The sequence below is a fragment of the Lampetra fluviatilis genome, chromosome 4 (assembly GCF_964198595.1).
Source record: "Lampetra fluviatilis chromosome 4, kcLamFluv1.1, whole genome shotgun sequence".
Lineage (NCBI taxonomy): Eukaryota > Metazoa > Chordata > Hyperoartia > Petromyzontiformes > Petromyzontidae > Lampetra > Lampetra fluviatilis.
The window spans coordinates 27,588,843-27,606,447 of record NC_136278.1 but is presented as its reverse complement, the minus strand read 5'-3'; the positions used below and the strand labels follow the sequence as shown (position 1 = coordinate 27,606,447).

General features: G+C 42.7%; 1 protein-coding gene across 3 annotated transcripts in view; it reads right to left on the bottom strand.

Moving 5' to 3' along the window:
* LOC144931712 (delta-type opioid receptor-like) overlaps positions 1-17,605 on the bottom strand; it is a 59,259-nt gene that overhangs the window by 2,572 nt on the left and 39,082 nt on the right. For all 3 annotated transcript variants that reach the window (XM_078855922.1, XM_078855920.1, XM_078855921.1), the window contains exon 3: positions 2,045-2,397. In XM_078855922.1, coding sequence (XP_078712048.1) covers positions 2,045-2,397 — 353 coding nt within the window. The remainder of the gene's footprint in view (positions 1-2,044; positions 2,398-17,605) is intronic.

The following is a 17,605-nucleotide window of genomic DNA, read 5'->3' as shown; positions in this document are numbered from 1 at the left end:
GTTACCTCCAATAGCTTTGATTCATTCGCATGGGCTGCATTTTAACCACAAATCATCCCGGTGATTACTGTGCAATATTTTATGACATCTGTAATCCACGCAATAATGTGGGTCAATAAACAACAGGATATTTACGAGGCGTATTGTGTTCCATCCTGCTGTGCTTAAATCGTGCAATTAAAATGGGAACATATCAACTAATTAACGGGTGGAGCGGTGGACAAGTGGTTAGCGCAATAATGCATTACGATGATGATAAAAAAGAGAATAGGTTTCACCCTTTCTGGCAATAAAATAGGTGTTAAGTTGTTCAAACACCCAATGGATACCTTTTGCAAGGCATCACGTCTGCATTAAGCGCACGTACTTGTGGCAATACGTGCAAACATGCTTCGATAACACTGGTCAACACACTTTTTCTCGCAAAAGGTATTCCAACGGTTTTAATGTAATTTTGGGGTGCTGATTCCAAATCTGGCATCAGTTTTTGTCTATCACATCACATTTTTGAGATATCAAATATTGAATTTTCAATAAAAACTGCAGAAGAAGAATATTAAATAAATGTGGATATCTACATAAAATTATATTATAAACACACTATCCTAAAATTACAGCACCATATTTTAACACTAAAGCAGTCACTGACTCGCAACAACTTGCAATCATAACTAACAGAGTTAATTTCGGGTAAAATCAATGAAAATGGGGTATGCCGATAGCATAAAAATGAGATGTGATAGAGCAAATCAGAGATCAGATTTGGAATCAGCGCCCTGAAATTAGTCTAAAACAGCTGTAAAAGTCCAGGCCAGAAAAAATGTTTTTTTGTTGTTGACCAGTGTAATATATCCATTGTCCTTGAAACCGATTGGTCGACGCCAGAGACAGCCTTCTTCATGGCCTTGTCTCAGCAGTGTCAGATCAGAGAATGCCAAAGGGCGAACACCACAAAGGCAATGCAAGTATGAGAGCATTTGTACCTCGAGTTGAGCAGTTATATCTATGGGACCCAAAGGGTGGAACCTATTATTAGTTTTTCATCAATTTCATTCTGGCAAAAAAGATCACGAAGATAATGCTGTGTGAATCCGGCCATCTCAGTTCGAACAACCACTAACATCAGTGGCGAGGGATTTTAAACTGGACCTTGTCTCCCCCCCCCCCATCACCAACTCTCACTGACCAGCGTGGTGAAGTAGGGTCAAACAACCCCCAGGACCAAAATGGATTGAAAGAGGCCTTCACCCAGCAGTGGATTGGCAAAGCGCTGTACATTTGAATAATAAATGGCTTTACGATTAAAGATGATAAATTAGTCAATCGCTTTTCCAGTCCATTCTATATCTTGAACTGTGCAAATGTTTTTTTTTGGTAACGAGCAATATAAAAAAAATATATAAATCTAATGCAAACACAATTTCTCCAGCATTCTGTACCAAATAAACTGATTGGATGGCGTGACGTAAATATAAATGGAGAGTGCCATTTGAATGCAAATTCTGGGTCCGATTTATGAATAATGATGACGTGGCAGCCCGCTCAGGGAACACACCCACGAGTAGGTGCCCTGCGGAGATGGAGCAATGAAATCGGCACGTTACAGTTGCGAGGTGGATTATTAAATCCAGGACTCTGAGGGATGGTGATGGTCTGGTGGAGGCATTCCTCTGGCAGTGAATTGACCGAAGCACATTTTGATGACTTTATTTAATAAATAGATATGGGGGGGGGGGGGGGGTGGTGGGGGTCTTACATTAATCTCAACCGAGAGTGATATTGAAATGTAAATGCCGGGTTGTAGTATGTAAATGGTTCGTAGAAATATTTTCATGGACAGTTTGGTTAAAAAAAATGAAGCTGCATTAAGTTGAGGCCTAATAGACATTTAAACATACATTTTCACAGTTATCGTTAGCATATTGCCAATACTTCTCCTATGCCTGGTAACTTGTGATAAGAAATCCCACCCAAAGGCAGGACACTGAAAATGAAATTAAACTAAGAGAAAAAAAAACATTCCAAACGCTAAAGTCACCCTTACCCTCCTCTTTCTTGGCCGTTCCCATGACGATGACGGGAATGCCAATGGCTGACGACAAGATCCAGATGCAGATGTTGATCAACTTGGCCTTGGAGGGCGTCCGAAAGTCCAGAGCCTTCACTGGGTGGCAAACAGCGATGTAGCGATCGACGCTCATGATCGTGAGCGTGAAAATGCTGGTGAACATGTTGTAGTAGTCGATGGACATCACCACCTTGCAGATCACCTCTCCGAAAGGCCACGAGCCCATGAGGTAATCGGCACTCTGGAAGGGCAAGGTGGTGGTGACCAATGTGTCTGCCAGGGCAAGGTTGAAGATGTACGTGTTGGTAGCCGTCTTCATTTTCGTATACCTGGTTAGAAACGAAATCCCACAAAGGAGAGCAAGTGTTAATGTCACAATTTCCGGTACATTGCACGAGCCATTTCTCAAAATAACAGCAACTTTTTTCGTCCCTTCTCCAGCTAAAGCCTGCTGTATTAAACATTTTTTTTTTACAAATGTGCACATATGGTTTGCTTGCACATTGGGGATGTGTAAAGGTCATCTCTGCAGACAATGACCTCACCACAGCAGAGATCGCCTTGCTCACTCCAGGGGCATTCATCTTTCTCGTTTTGTCATTCACACTTTCTAGATGGGTTGCAACAGATACGCGCTGGATTTCTGCTCATCCCCAGCACATATAAATCGCTGCAATGTACAAATGTTATATTTTGCGACGATGTTTTCGCGGTTATGCTATATAGCGCGCCAATGTTTTTGTGTTGCATAATGCGTGTTGTTGTTATTTGACATAATGTCCGATGTTAAATGTTCCACGCGTTGGGAGCTTCTTCAGGAACTGATTCAGAATGAAACGTCACACATCATGCCAAACGTTACGGGGTAAAACCCGAAACACACACTTAGGCGAGCAACGTTATATTTTGGTAGGCAGGGGCAACTATGAGCGATATTTCCAACTGTTAATTTGGATTCTAGGTCTGTGGGTCGTGTGAAGTTCCTGCATGCGTGTGCTCGATCATGAACTGGATGCTATGGAAATATTAACGTGGCAATGAACTTGCAAATATTCTATATTTAGGACAGCAGATTAACCTAATTAGGACTAGCGTGTATTGATAGACACAAATGTCAATGATGGCATCAGCCAATGAAAGAGGATGACCATTTCTCGGCTGGCCTCGTCCTGGGGCAATATTTTGGCTGAATTCTAGATTTGAAGCTTTCGTAACTGCAAGGATTCATATTCTTAGGTTTTTTCGGTAAAGTCGCGTAGGTAAAAAATTAGAATTTATAAAAGTAAAATAAAAATAAAATAAAAATCACGACGTTTCGGAGGCAACACAAGCTTCCGTCTTCAGGTGGAACCGTCACAGCACGATACAGCTATCGTCATAGCACGATACAGCTATCGTGCTGTGACGGTTCCACCTGAAGACGGAAGCTTGTGTTGCTTCCGAAACGTCGTGATTTTTATTTTATTTTTATTTTACTTTTAATGATTTTAATTTAATTTGCAATGCCCACTTGGGCACATACTAGTAATAATAAAAATAAAGGAATGTGTACCCACTAGTAAATATTCATCTCGTCTCACTATAATATGTGCACTTTCATAAGCACCAGGCAATATGCTGTGGAATGGATTATAGAAGGTGCTTCAAAACAATGTTAACACTCATCTTCTTGGTTCTTTCGGTAAAGTCATGTAGAATGGAAATAAGAAAAAAAATAGCAGTAAGAAAAGTAATTAAATAAATAACTATTTCGTTATGTTTTCTTTTTATTACTTTATTATTTCCATTCTACGTGACTTTTCCGAAAGAACCAAGAAGATGAATCCCTGCAGACACGAAAGCTTTAAATCGAAATTTAATGTTAACACTTTCTGGGACTATCGTTTTTAATGGAAAAAGAACGGATAATACTACACTGTAACATAATAACAAATTATGTGAATAGCTTCAAAAAGTCAAAGATTCTCCACTTGTTCGCCATCGTTGTCAACGCGTGCCTGGAATTTTCTCCAGGTGGTCTCCTAAGCCCGAAGGCACATTTCTGGTGGTATTGTACCAAATTCTTGTGAGTGTAATTTATTTTTGAAACACCGTGTAAATCCACTCTTAACATGCGCTTTAAACAATCAGGTGTAGCTGCACACATTATTGCTTAATGCTGGCCCTTTTCACACACACACACGATTACAGCGGTGTCTTTGAAAAACGTATTTCTTTCTTTATTTTTCATGCTTATCACTGGTCAACAAAAAAAATACATTTTTTTCTGGCCTGGACTTTTGCAGCTGTTTTAGACTAATTTCAGGGTGCTTATTCCAAATCTGATCTCAGATTTGCTCTATCACATCATTTTTATGCTATCGGCATACCCCATTTTCATTGATTTTACCCAAAATTAACTCTGTCACTTATGATTATAAGTTGTTGCGAGTCAGTGACTGCTTTAGTGTTAAAATATGGTGCTGTATTTTTAGGATAGTGTGTTTATAATATCATTTTATGTCGATATCCACATTTATTTAATATTTTTCTTCTGCAGTTTTTATTGAAAATGCAATATTTGATATCTCAAAAATGTGATGTGATAGACAAAAACTGATGCCAGATTTGGAATCAGCACCCCAAAATTACCTTAAAACCGTTGGAATACCTTATGCCAGAAAAAGTGTCTTGACCACTGTATTCATTCATCTCATCTTTGCCCTATGTATTCCCAATATTGCTGTCGGCAGCATTATCCAATTGGAACTCATTGAAACATGTTGATACTGCTGTTATGGAGTGACTCAGGCTGCCAGCTATGGCTGCAAAGATGGGTCGTACATGTTATGGATATCGTTTATTGTTAAATTTGAACAACAGTTCCTATGATCACTGTTACATTGTTTTTATAGCTGTATATTGGTGATTTCGAAAACGTATGATTAAGCCATGTTTGTTTGTTGAAGTACGGAGATAACTTGATAACTTTAATCTAAATTGTCTTATGGTTGTTATTGTTTGACTTGCATTCCACTGGGATTTTTGCAGACATCGTTGATATACGGTGCTTTTTTCTGGAAGACTTTGCTGTTTTTTCCTGGATGTTTCTGTTGTGCGTCGTCACTTTAAGATGTTCTTTGTTCATGTTTTTGTTTGTTGCAGTTGCACCCGAGTCAAGAGCCGAATGGCTCACAGGGCTAAACCTAATAAATACAACTGAAACTGAACTTTCAGAGCGGTGTGTTACATTGTGGCATATAACTGCCTGTAGGGGGAAGGTATCACAACACTGCAGTACTTAGATTCCTTTAAATTGGCCTTTAAAAAAAAATCCATTTTAGGGACTGCTGCATTTTCCCACATACCCCGCAACGGTGAAATGTTGAGTTCAGTGAAATAATTTCGTTTAAATCCAAAGAGCAATTCCCGGCACAATTATGTGAAATTCAAACGTAAGGTGAAAGTTTATTTTTTTTATTAGGATTATGCACTCTTTAATGACCAGGCACAGAGTAAGACAGCACTAAACTGGACAACATAGCGTAATCACAGTTGGCCGAAACCTAAAATTAAAACTCTGGATCTCAGCCGCACGGCACAAGCAACATTCCCTGAGTCACCTGGCCACATCTAAATATGTATTTGAGCAGAAAAAAAATTCAGGATTGTCTGGACATTTGATTGCTTTCTCCTCAACTTTTTTTTTCTCTCCAAGTAACGTTCTTACTCGTGCGTCCATAAATGACGTCACGCGATTTTGGACGATTTTTTACCCCCCCCCCCTCGTCACACGGCGTCACAAAAAGTCAGACCCCCCCTCAAATATGACGTCACAAAGTTCTGCCCCCCCCCCCCAAAACCATATTTCCATTTTGAAAATAAACATGCTTCAAATCGCTTTAAACTATTGTTATTGTAGTGCGTATTTAATGTGGCGCTGCACTCTGATGTTGTAGGAGAAAACATTTATTAAAAAGTCTATTTAATTAAGAAGAACGTGTCGTCTATATTTATTTAAAGTTGCGCATTTTGATGTGACGTCACATTTCTCAAGCCCCCCCGCACCTCGTCACACATCGTCACAAATGTCTGACCCCCCCCCCCTAGGTGCGTGACGTCATATATGGACGGCTCGATAGAAGAACGTATTAAAGCTTGATTTGCTCTTCATATGTTGAGATACATTTCAACATGCGTTTATAAATAATTGAGCGAGTTGAATATACTGTAAAACAAAAAGACAAAGATCCCCCATATAGCCTGAAAAAACTATTGGGGCAAGTGCTGTTAGCAAGTACCTATGAAACCCGGAACACGAGGGGTTGGTGGCCAACACCACTCCCAGCCGCCTCTGTCTCCCTAGTGGCAATGTTTACACACCACACAAGATACTCATTTGAGACTGAGTCGACCTAGGAGAGGCCCAGGACTGGTTCAGATAATCGTCAGTGGTGTTGACCGTAGAACACTAACCGCTGCACTAACCGCTCCCCGCTGTATACACATAAACACACACATCTATAGACTATAACAATACATACGCAACAGTCAAACCTATTTCTTGTGCTATCTACAAATAGTTGCAATTACATTTTTTAAAAAACCTCACCAATAACACAAACGTGGATTAAAAAATCTGGAAGGCATTGATAAATCAATAACATTTGTACCAAAAATCCCGTGCTTCACGATGTTAAACCATCCTGGAACAATACACGGAATCGGTAAACGAAACGAGCACTTCAGGCGGGTTTTTATTAAAGCTGCAATGCTACCACCTTGTGGTTTGAAGGCGTTCGCTTATTTTAGCTTCGTCCGTATTTGGGCACTCATCCACAATGGTTGGATCACAGTGCCGAGCCCACTTTGTTCACACTACCCAGCTAAAGAAAACAATCGTGTGTTCTGGGCCACTCATGCATTGACGATTGAATGTGCCATGTTTATAATTGCAGCAATATATAATATTGTGTTCTTTAAATTAGCCCACCTCCCTGAGATTAAATTGACTGAGCAGAGTAGTTTTTTGTGGTGTAATCGGCAATTTCATGCGACATAAAATTTCCATAAACGAAACACAGGTGTGTGTGTGTGCTGGGTGAATGCTAAATGTGGATTTTTTCCTTGTTCAGTTGTTGAATAATTCCGTTCTGTACTGTGGCCGATTTTCACAGAATGTTTTGTCACTTTTAAATTATTATTGGTGGTGCCATTGCCACATTCAACATTTCATCTCGACACAATATTGCCTTCAATTGCAAAATATATGAATATATTCCATTGAAAAAAAGGTACGTGAAATATTTGCAACGAAGACTCCAGTGTATCGCATTCGAATGTCCATCTGCTAATGAATCGCTGGGCTGTGATCAAAAGTGGCAGTTGCGACCATTGAAACGATTGCAGTGAAAACGCGAAGAGAATTCGTGACATTTTCTTTTTGCTGCCATTCTGTGTCTTCGCGTCTCGTCAATATGCATACGCGCGCAGACACCTTCGCTAACGCGTCCCAATCTCTCACCAGTTCCCAAGAGTACTGCTGAGGTTGCCATGGAAATTTAAAAAAACATCTCCACAGAAAGGCTCAGATATAATGCACACAGTGTGGACGTAACTACACGCAGCTAATGCGCACCCGGTGCCCCCCCCCCCAGCTGACAACATCACTCGCTATGGCCATTCCCACCACAAATTGGCCACGGCAGTCAATGCAGTTTGGAAACACACCGACGGTCACGACTGCAAAATCTCCATGGTGGTGGTGGTGGTGGGGAGGTTGGTTGTGGTGGGTGTGAGGAACGCAATTTCGCGTGAGAAATTATCTCGGTCCAAAAGAAAATCTGTTAAATGAACCTCGTGGCGGTGCCCCGGGGTACCATAGTAACCCCGGCTCTCGCACAATGTCCGTGATGCAGTCGTTTTGAGTCTGTTGATAAGTCGGCGATGCGGCAATCGACTCATCTCGACGAGCTGTACACGATGCACCACTACGGTGCGTACCGCGAGCGTTCAGGGTTTCGGCGCAGTCGTCCTCGTTGCGTTTCGACTTCGTTGAGTGGCACCACCGATTTCGAAATTGATTGGTAACCCAGTCGCGGAGTGAAGTAACACCCCTGGAAAAAATAGTGTCCCAGAAAAAAAGTATTTAGTTGCCTCGGCCATTCTGTATTATTTGCTACCCCGGGGTACCGCCATGAAGATCAAATGACAGAATAATGTGCAGCCTGCACGGCCCCATTGATCAATCCACTGCTGGATGAGGGCCTCTCCAAGCAATTGCGGGTGGATATGATGTTCTCATTTTAAAATACTTCGCCTCGCAGGTCAATGCGGGTTGCTGAGGATCGTAAATTACAAAATGAATGTTGCTGCGCTGCCCATCTTTTTTTATTTTGTTTAACTTTTTTTTTATTTCCCAGGGAAGAGTCCCCCACTGAGTCTGAGGGCTCAGTTTCAGGAGGACCATGCATTGGGTATGCTTGGTATGATGTCCGATGTGTTTTCGGTTGTACCACGGAGTTGTTTGGTATGCTGTCCGATGTTTCTCTGAAGCTCCCAGCATGCGAAACGATACATGGGACGACTCCAAAACCACGTCAAGTTTATTTCACGTAATCAGTTTGAGAACTCAAGAGACCAACATCGTCTTGTTTGCGATATTGGCCCGGGGGCATTTGTCTGCCAGGAGGGAGCCGAACATTGCGATCTATAATCCCAAATTGATTGACATGCGGGCCAATTTATTCCTTGGCAAATCAGGACCCCGACACGGGAACGCGGTGCCCTACTCGTACTGACACCAGGGTCTCTTGATCGACAACCGTGAGGCCGGGCGGTGCCGCGCTGCTGCGGTTTCGTCGCCCGCAGCGTTAACATCGGTGGTGGCTGTTGGACTCCGAAACGCGATTCGGAACCGTGAACCTGTACGCCAAGCGGCGACGGTCAGAGGTCGCAACCGGGTACCCGATACCCGTACCCTACCCGATACCCAGCTACCCGTACCCGGCCGGGTACGGGTAGCCGTTTGCGACCCTGGTGCGGCCGGGTACGGGTAGGCCGTGAGTCACTGGTGAGTAACCGTTTGTCACTCATTTCGGGTAGGGTACGGGTACGGGTAGGGAACGGGAACCCGTACCTGGCCGGGTACGGGTACCCATTTGCGACCTTGGTGCTGCCGGGTACGGGTAAGGAATCAAAACCCGTTTGCGACCTCTGGCGACGGTGCTACACCGCTAGGCCATGCCACCGCCGGTGTACATCTATCGATAGAATAATGAAAAGAGTAGGAGGATTGCCCCCAACCCCCCACCCCCCCCCACAATTCGGTTACGGTCATAATCTTTGACGGAGGCAGCCAGCCTGTGATGTCGCACGGCACAGCTGTTTCCCACCACTTTGCCCGGGGCAGATTTGGTTATTAAACTCAACTGAATGTGCGATGGGCATTCACATGGGGGTACTGTCACAATAATTAGAATGGGAAATACATGACGGGATTTCACTTGGCTTTTTACTGTGTCTTCTAATATTCAACTTCCCCACACACCTGCGATTAGCATGGTGGACTAAGTACTGTGTAAAAGAAGTTCAACATACATACATGTACAAAATACACCCTTTGGAGTAGTCACTGTTCAGTTATTATTACAAGCGATTTGGGGACTAGCGTTAGGGCTAAAGTAAGTTTGAAGGGTTAGGAATAGGATACCTGGTTGTGCAGGAATGATATAGGACAGGGTTAAGGTCAGTAGTAGAGGATTACATCTTAGAGTTGTTTTTATACAAACATGTGTTAGCCTCTGGCAGTGCTCTTAACAGGAAACAAAACACGCGCACGTGACCTGGTGCTGGACTCATGTCGTGATTCGATTCTGACCAACCACCAATGTATTATCCTGCTGCGTGTTCAAACCGGAATTGTTTAAGAAACTGTACATTCGTTTGAACACTTTTGCATTGCAGTTGATATCCTAGTGCATTGATACTCTTAGTTATTTCGGTAACGTCACGTAGGTAAAAAATGAAATTAAAATTAATAAAGAAATATTATTTGATTTTTTATGAATTTTAATTTCATTTATTATTTTATTTTTTATTAATTTTAATTTCACTTGTTTACCTACGTGACTTTACCGAAAGAACTAAGAGTATGAATCCTTGCAGTCACGAAAGCTTCAAATCTAGAATTAGTGCATTGATGTTTTTTTTAATTGAGCTTCCAGAACGCGTGGTAAATTGTTTCCCCTTGAGCCCACGTGCAGATGTAATATATATCATGCGCATGCATACACATTTTAAACACATTTGACACAATTGTATGATAGCATCTAGTTGGTTTTTGTTGTTGTTTATATAATACTTTTAGCTTGACCAGCTCTGTAATAATTCATCGCAAAACGTTATACCCGATTAATATTTGCAGCGATGTCGCATTAACAATTTACCGTGCACATGAAGTGTGAATCCAATTACGTATCAGCAGGTGGCAGCATATTGCCATGCTCTTCGTAAGATATTCAGGATAGAGTTGTGTGCAACGTTATTTCATACCCAGTAATCAGAGGTCGCAAGCGGGATTTTGATTCCTTACCCGTACCCGGCCGCACCAGGGTCGCAAACGGGTACCCGTACCCGACTGGGTACGGGTAGGGTACGGGTATCGGGTACCTGATTGCGACCTCTGGGATGAAGCCATGTTGCAGGCGCGGGTGGGTTGATTCTAGGAACTTGAATTGTGAGAAGAGACAAGACGTTGGGAAATGAGTGACAAACAGTGACTCACCAGTGACTCACGGCCTACCCGTACACGTACCCGGCCGCACCAGGGTCGCAAACGGGTACCCGTACCCGGTCGGGTACAGGTAGCCGGGTATCGGGTAGGGTACGGGTATCGGGTACCCGTTTGCGACCTCTGCCAGTAATACAATAGTAACAGTGTACTACTGTCGAGTCAGGGGTTGAGCTTAGAACGTGCCTGATTGGGCGATCTCCATGCACACACAGGTTATGAAAAAAATGTAACCCTTAAAAACAACGTTTTTCACTATAAATCCTTTATATGCGTGGCATCGGTTTTATTTTATTATTCATTTCTGTTTTTCTTGAGTAAGAGTTTCATTTTTATCACATTGGTATTTTAAATAAAATATGAAATTTATTTTTTCCTAAAAAGTGTAAAATTTTGGAAAAAATTTTTCACGAAAATAAATTGTCACGCACAACGAGTCTGTGTGCAAAATGTCAGCTCGATTGGATCACGGTAAGTGGGTTAAAAAACGACCGAAAGATTTGCACGGTCATAAGCGCGCAAGCAAGCAAGCGAACTTAATATAAAGGATTTAAAAACCGCCACTTTTAAAAAAAAAATGCATGCTTTGGTTTTCACACCTGATGCTAATTGCTTGTGTTGCAATCGAAACGTCGTGAGAATTTTATTGTTTTATGTTTATTATTTTATTATTTCCCTTATACGTGACTATACCGAAAGAACCAAGAATATTAATCCCTGCAGGCACGAAAGCTTTAAATCAAAAAGTGCTGGGGTGGTTTGCAGTAGATGGTGGTGCAGCGAAATCCATTGTTGTTCTCAATTTCTACGCTTCCACATCCATGCTCCCCCACCTTTACCAACCCCTGTTAGCCGTGAGGTGTGGCGACACAACCCTCAAGGTTGACATGGTGTAGAAAGGCCCTCATCTGGCCATGGATTGTACAGAAAGTGCTGTGCACGTACTGTCAAAGTTGTGTCAAACGCCACTGGTACTAAAAATGTACACAAAGAGTAAACATACTCTTTGGGTCTTTCGGTAAAGTCACGTAGATAGAAAAATTAAAATCACGACGTTTCGATCGCAACACAAGCAATCGTCCTCATGTGAATTTTATTTTTCACCTGAAGACGATTGCTTGTGTTGCGATCGACAGGTCGTGATGTATTTTTTTATTATCTTTCTATCTACGTGACTTTACCGAAAGACCCAAAGAGTATGCATTTCTGCAGTTACGAAAGATTTAAGTCAAATAGTAAACATTCAAGGAAGGACATGGATTTCAAAAAACAGGCACAAAAAATACATATATGCAATGTTTTTCTTTCTGATTTAAGCACAACTGCATGAAGGTAAAAAGGCAAAGGTGCAGCCCAGCAATTGCTTGTTCTTGTCACTGCTGGTGGAAGGGCCTTCACGAGGGGGGAACTCTTGAGGGTATTGGCCTTTTCTTGCAGATGCCTCGGAAAAAGTGGGAGTGTCCTAACTTTAGCTCATCGGATTCTCCCGGATAAATACACATTTTTATAACTCGTTCCATTCAACTCACTGGCGTACCGATGGGTGGGACCGAGGTGCGGAGATTTAAGAAGCGTCCCCATCGTTTCAGCTGTCACGCGGGGAGATGAAACTGGCAGCCTCTGGAGTGCAATTCCAGTGTGATAACCAGCATGCAATTGAGTAAAATCTAAAATAAAAATTGACACCACGTAAATATTTAAAGCATTCACGTGATAACTGCAAGGCCAGCTAAATTCGCCGGGTCAAATGATGAGTTTAAAGACTGAGTAAAACGTAACTGTTCATGGCAGGACGATAAAACAGGAGAGTGACACACCTGTGATACTTTCTTGCAAAAGTGCTGTGATATGCAGTGAAGAAAAAGACATAAAACATTTTTTTTTACCCAGACAGTGCAGTTGAATGGTTTTGTAATTTCTGATGACAATGAAGGTAAGGTCATGAATTGAAGATTGAAGCTGCACAACTCAATCTCGGGCTCCACTATGAAGTGCTGAACATTTCTGACTCCTGCATTCCCAATGGAGGGAGGCGCACAGCTATAGGATGACATCAGCAATGTCAATGTGCAGCGTACATTGGGAATTCATCCGAAGAAGTTGTGCACAGTGTGGTTTCCCGATGGGGATTCGCAACACTGGTTACGTGCATTGTGATGGTGTTGATTGATGCTGGAAATTCAAACCCAGCCGTGTATTTCAGAAGAGTTTTTTTTTTCCTGGTTCCACGAGCAGTTTGAAATCACGATAGGTTCATGAATTTTGCAGGGAATTTCATGTCCAAACACTCGGTGGCATCGCAAATTCTGAGCTCATGACATTATTGTTATGCGCATTGAATACTTTGCTTTAAAGAGCAAACTTTTCAATAAGAACCATTCAAAACAAAGTATATTAAATTACAATGGATGAATTACACTATGAGCTATCCTTAAAGGTCACGATGATAAGCACCGATTGGTTTCTGTAGTAAATAGGGTACGTGGGAAAATGATTTGTAGGCTTGTTAAAAAACGATAGCAATTTCCTTCTTAACAGCGATGTATTCATCACGGATGTCAGCATGCCTGAAGCATAACGAATAATGCATTACAACAGGCAGTGGCACTTAATGTGTCCCACTATCTGGCTTACACTGCAAATCATAAACATGTGCCATGTTGCAAAATGCACCGTTGTTTATGGTAACGCGCACCATTCAATGAAAGCAGTTTTGAGGGCATACGCCAGCTGCAAGATTTGCCGAGAGGGACGTATGTCAGCAGAGAACCTTGTGGTGCGGGGTAGCATTGACCACAATGCAAGACCTTAAATTTGAGCCACACAAAATTCTTCTCGGACCCTGGGTCATTTGTGGCGAGATGATGATTTTATTGAGACGAGCTGCAACTGCCGTCCCAAATTGGCAGAAGGGATTTCAAACAGAACATGTGACAACCATAGCTTTGAGTAATTCGAATATCATTTCAAAGGGCCAACTCGTCCAAGCGTTCTCGCTTCCCCAAAGTGCACAACTTTTTCACCTTGGCTTTGCCAGTGTACCAACGCCACGAAACTAAACTATAAACTCAACTGTATATATTTTTAAATCCTTTATATTAAGTTCACTTGCTTGCTTGCTTGCGTGCTTGCGTGCTTGCTTGCGCGCTTACGACTGTGCAAATCTTTTGGTCGTTTTTTAACCCACTTCCCGTGATCCAATCGAGCTGACATTTTGCACACAGACTCGTTGTGCGTGACAATTTATTTTCGTGAAAAATTTTTCCCAAAATTTTACACTTTTTAGGAATTTTTTTAAAAATATTTAATTACCAATTGCTTATTGGTGGCAGACAATCATCTGACCCATAGGAGGCAGCCATCTCAAGCCAGAGGACGAGAGGACTCTAGCCGCCACGCATATAAAGGATTTATAGTGAAAAACTTTGTTTTTACGGGTTAATTTTTTTTATAATTACCAAGGTCCCACTGAACTATTTATCTATGTTTCAGAAGCGACGTGGACATAAACGACAGCTCAATGAAGTGTATATTTGTAGTTTGCATGTTCTCACGGTGGGAGAGACATGGAAACTCCAAATATACAGGCACCACGGATTATTCTGGCCACACTTATATTTCGGTGACTCCATATCATTGCCTACTTGTGCACAACTTCTCAAATATCCAAAGCACGGATGTTTAAAAGCATGCAAGCCACTTCATCGCATGGCATTTTATCGAACGGTAATACGCTGATGTAAGTGAAATGTAATATCAACTGTACATCTCTAAAGTTGAACCCTATTAATGAAGATGAACATAGGTTAATATGAATAGGTGTGTCAACAAATTTGTATACAAATAAAATATGTAATTAAATGAGCTACCGTTCATAATTACGTCGTGGCTAACCAAGCCGTATTTCTTAATCTCATTAAGATTTCCATCTTTCCTAAGCTCATTTTATAAATTGATTTACGCCACGTTTACACAGCGTATTACTTTCCAAGACTGCAAAATAAAATCCAATTCCACAAACAGATTATGTGGTCAGTTTGACACGGAGGCTTTCACAAAAAAACTGTATTATGGAGATTACGTGGTGCAAGTGTCTTCATAAACACGGACTTAAAACAACCGAACGCTTGGACAATATTCCATCGCTGATTAGGCACTGTGAATCACGGCACAGCAACAAATCAAACACGAAACTGTAATGCAGGTGTCAGGTGGTTTATCGCACTGCGGTATCATAAGAGGTGGGCGGCGGCAGCTTCGGGGAGGCCTTCATCCAGCTGTGGATTGACCATGACCGACGATGATGACGAACACAAATTATAATTGGGAAGCCTGCAAAATCGTTATGGCTGTGTGTTTGTGGGGAGCGGTAGTGTAGCGGTTAGCGCGCTGCGCTATGAACCTGGCGACCCGGGTTCGATTCCCGCTCACGGCCAACACCAGTGACGATTATTTGAACCGGTCCTGGGCCTCCCCTAGGTCGACTCAGCCTTAAATGAGTACCTGGTGCGGTGTGTAAACATCGCCACTGGGGAGACAAAGGCGGTCGGGCGTGGTGCTGGCCACCCACCCCCTCGTGTACCGTTCCGGCCTTCATAGGTGCTCGCTAACAGCACTTGCCCCTACAGTCTGTTAAGGCTACACGGGGGATCTTTGTCTCACAAACATAAGCACATCACGATTTAAAGCTTTCGTGACTGCAGGGATTCATCTTCTTGGTTCTTTCGGTAAAGTCACGTAGAAGGGAAGTAATAAAATAATAAAAATAAAACATATTATTACTTCCCTTCTACGTGACTTTACCGAAAGAACCAAGAAGATAAGCACATCAGTTGCGTTTGTCCGTAGCATTACATTCCTGCCCCGTGACTTCGTCTCCAGGAGGCAACCGATAAATGACAGACTCAATTACGCATGCCTGACACACGCGTGTCTAGGGGTTTTTACCTCTCTGGGGAGCTATGGAGATCCTATTACGCCTGGCCTTGAGATGATCAATAGCTGGAGGTGGAAGAAGGTACCGGGTACATGCTGCTTTAGAAAGCTACGATTTTAGCTGCGCACTAATGAGCCCATTCTCAGGAGCTGGGCCCCACGTAAACAGGAATGCACGGAAGTTGAAACTTAGATGAAACGTCGACCTCTACGCATATTTCTCAACGGTCGCCTTGCAAACGGAACGACGGTGGGACGGGCACTTCAGTCGATTGCCATCGACTGCAGCTATGCGTTCGAAATCCATTACGCTAATCTATGACTAATCGCAGATGTAATAAAGTGACTTCACGTTGAATGCATTCGTATATTGTGACAAAATAGGGGTTTAGATACTTAACCTGGCCAAATTTCGACTGAAAATAGTACTCCGGCATTCACAGTGCACGGTGAGAAGAGTGGTCTTCCTGAAATGTGCCTGTTGTGTAGCTCTGTGTATGGGTCAGATAGAGAGGGCTAAACGAGCGTGGCACGGGCTAGAGAAGAGATGGAGTGATGTGGTACAGGAGGACGTGGAGCTGAGTGGACTTGCCGATGACTGGTACCAGCGATGTCAAGATCGACCTCAGTGGAGGTGGCTCGTGAAGGACGCTACTGGGCAGTGGGAGGCAGTGGCCCTCCAACAACAACGGAGGGCAGAGGAGCGACGCTCACAACAACGAGCGGAGCGCCGGTTGGATAAAACACGGCAGGTTGGCACAGTAGGGGGCACAGGTGAATTGGCCAGTCATCGCAATCAGTCGACCCATAGTATCTGCCGGCTGGCGTCAGACACACCTCACGTGGCCTTAACGTGCACAAAGCCTAGCACAAGCGCTGTAGTAACGTTACAGACACTTAGTGGCGAATGGCGGTTGTTGTTGTGTATTGGGACTGCCTGTCTGTCTTCATGCCTCATCTCCATCATTTCTGATGCAAAAGCAGGGAAAGAGAGCGGTGGCTCACAGAATGTTTACTGTCATGAACTCAGCCACAGCTGATATTCGTGGAGAATTATCTTTTTTCTTAAAATGGGTCCTGCACTCCCCCATAACCAATCCGCACTCGACCAGCATGGCGAAGTATGGTCAAACAATCCCCATGACCATGATAGCATGGGGAAGGCCTTCATACAGCGGTGCACTGACAATGCGCTGTACATTATTGTTGTTATTAAACTATTAACACATATTTGTAAGAGTTAAATGGTGATTTGACAATGTTCAGATGTATTTTTCATCCACAGAACATAGCCATCGATTTATATTTACTGAAAATGAAAGGAAAATATGAACCCCCTAAATATAACTTGCTGAGACCGCATTTAGGCACACAGCATGTCGCATATCCGATTTCACATGTCCATCCTGGTCAATTAACCACCCACACCCATCGCAAGATTTGTGCACGGCGGATCTATAATTTCCACAGATGTTCACATATTGCTCATTTTCACGTATCCAGTTAGATCTCAGTGCCTGGCGAGTTCTTTCCTATGCCTCTTTGTGAGTGAATTTGGAGGTTACATGTGTGCAACGCTGCCCATGTTCAAACACAATCGTGCTTTAGAGTGTCCCCCGCTGCCATGGAGCAATTAGGTTGTTGTGGATAATTGGGCAAAGAAAAAAAAGATTTCGTAATTTAATACTTTCAATGAAATGCAGTATGTAAATAAGGCAGGTAAATAATCTGATTGGGGGGGGGGGGGGCGACACAGCAGGTTAAATGCATTAATTCATCTTCATAGTTAATTGCAATTGCTATTGCGCATGTTTTAATAACGTGGACACTCA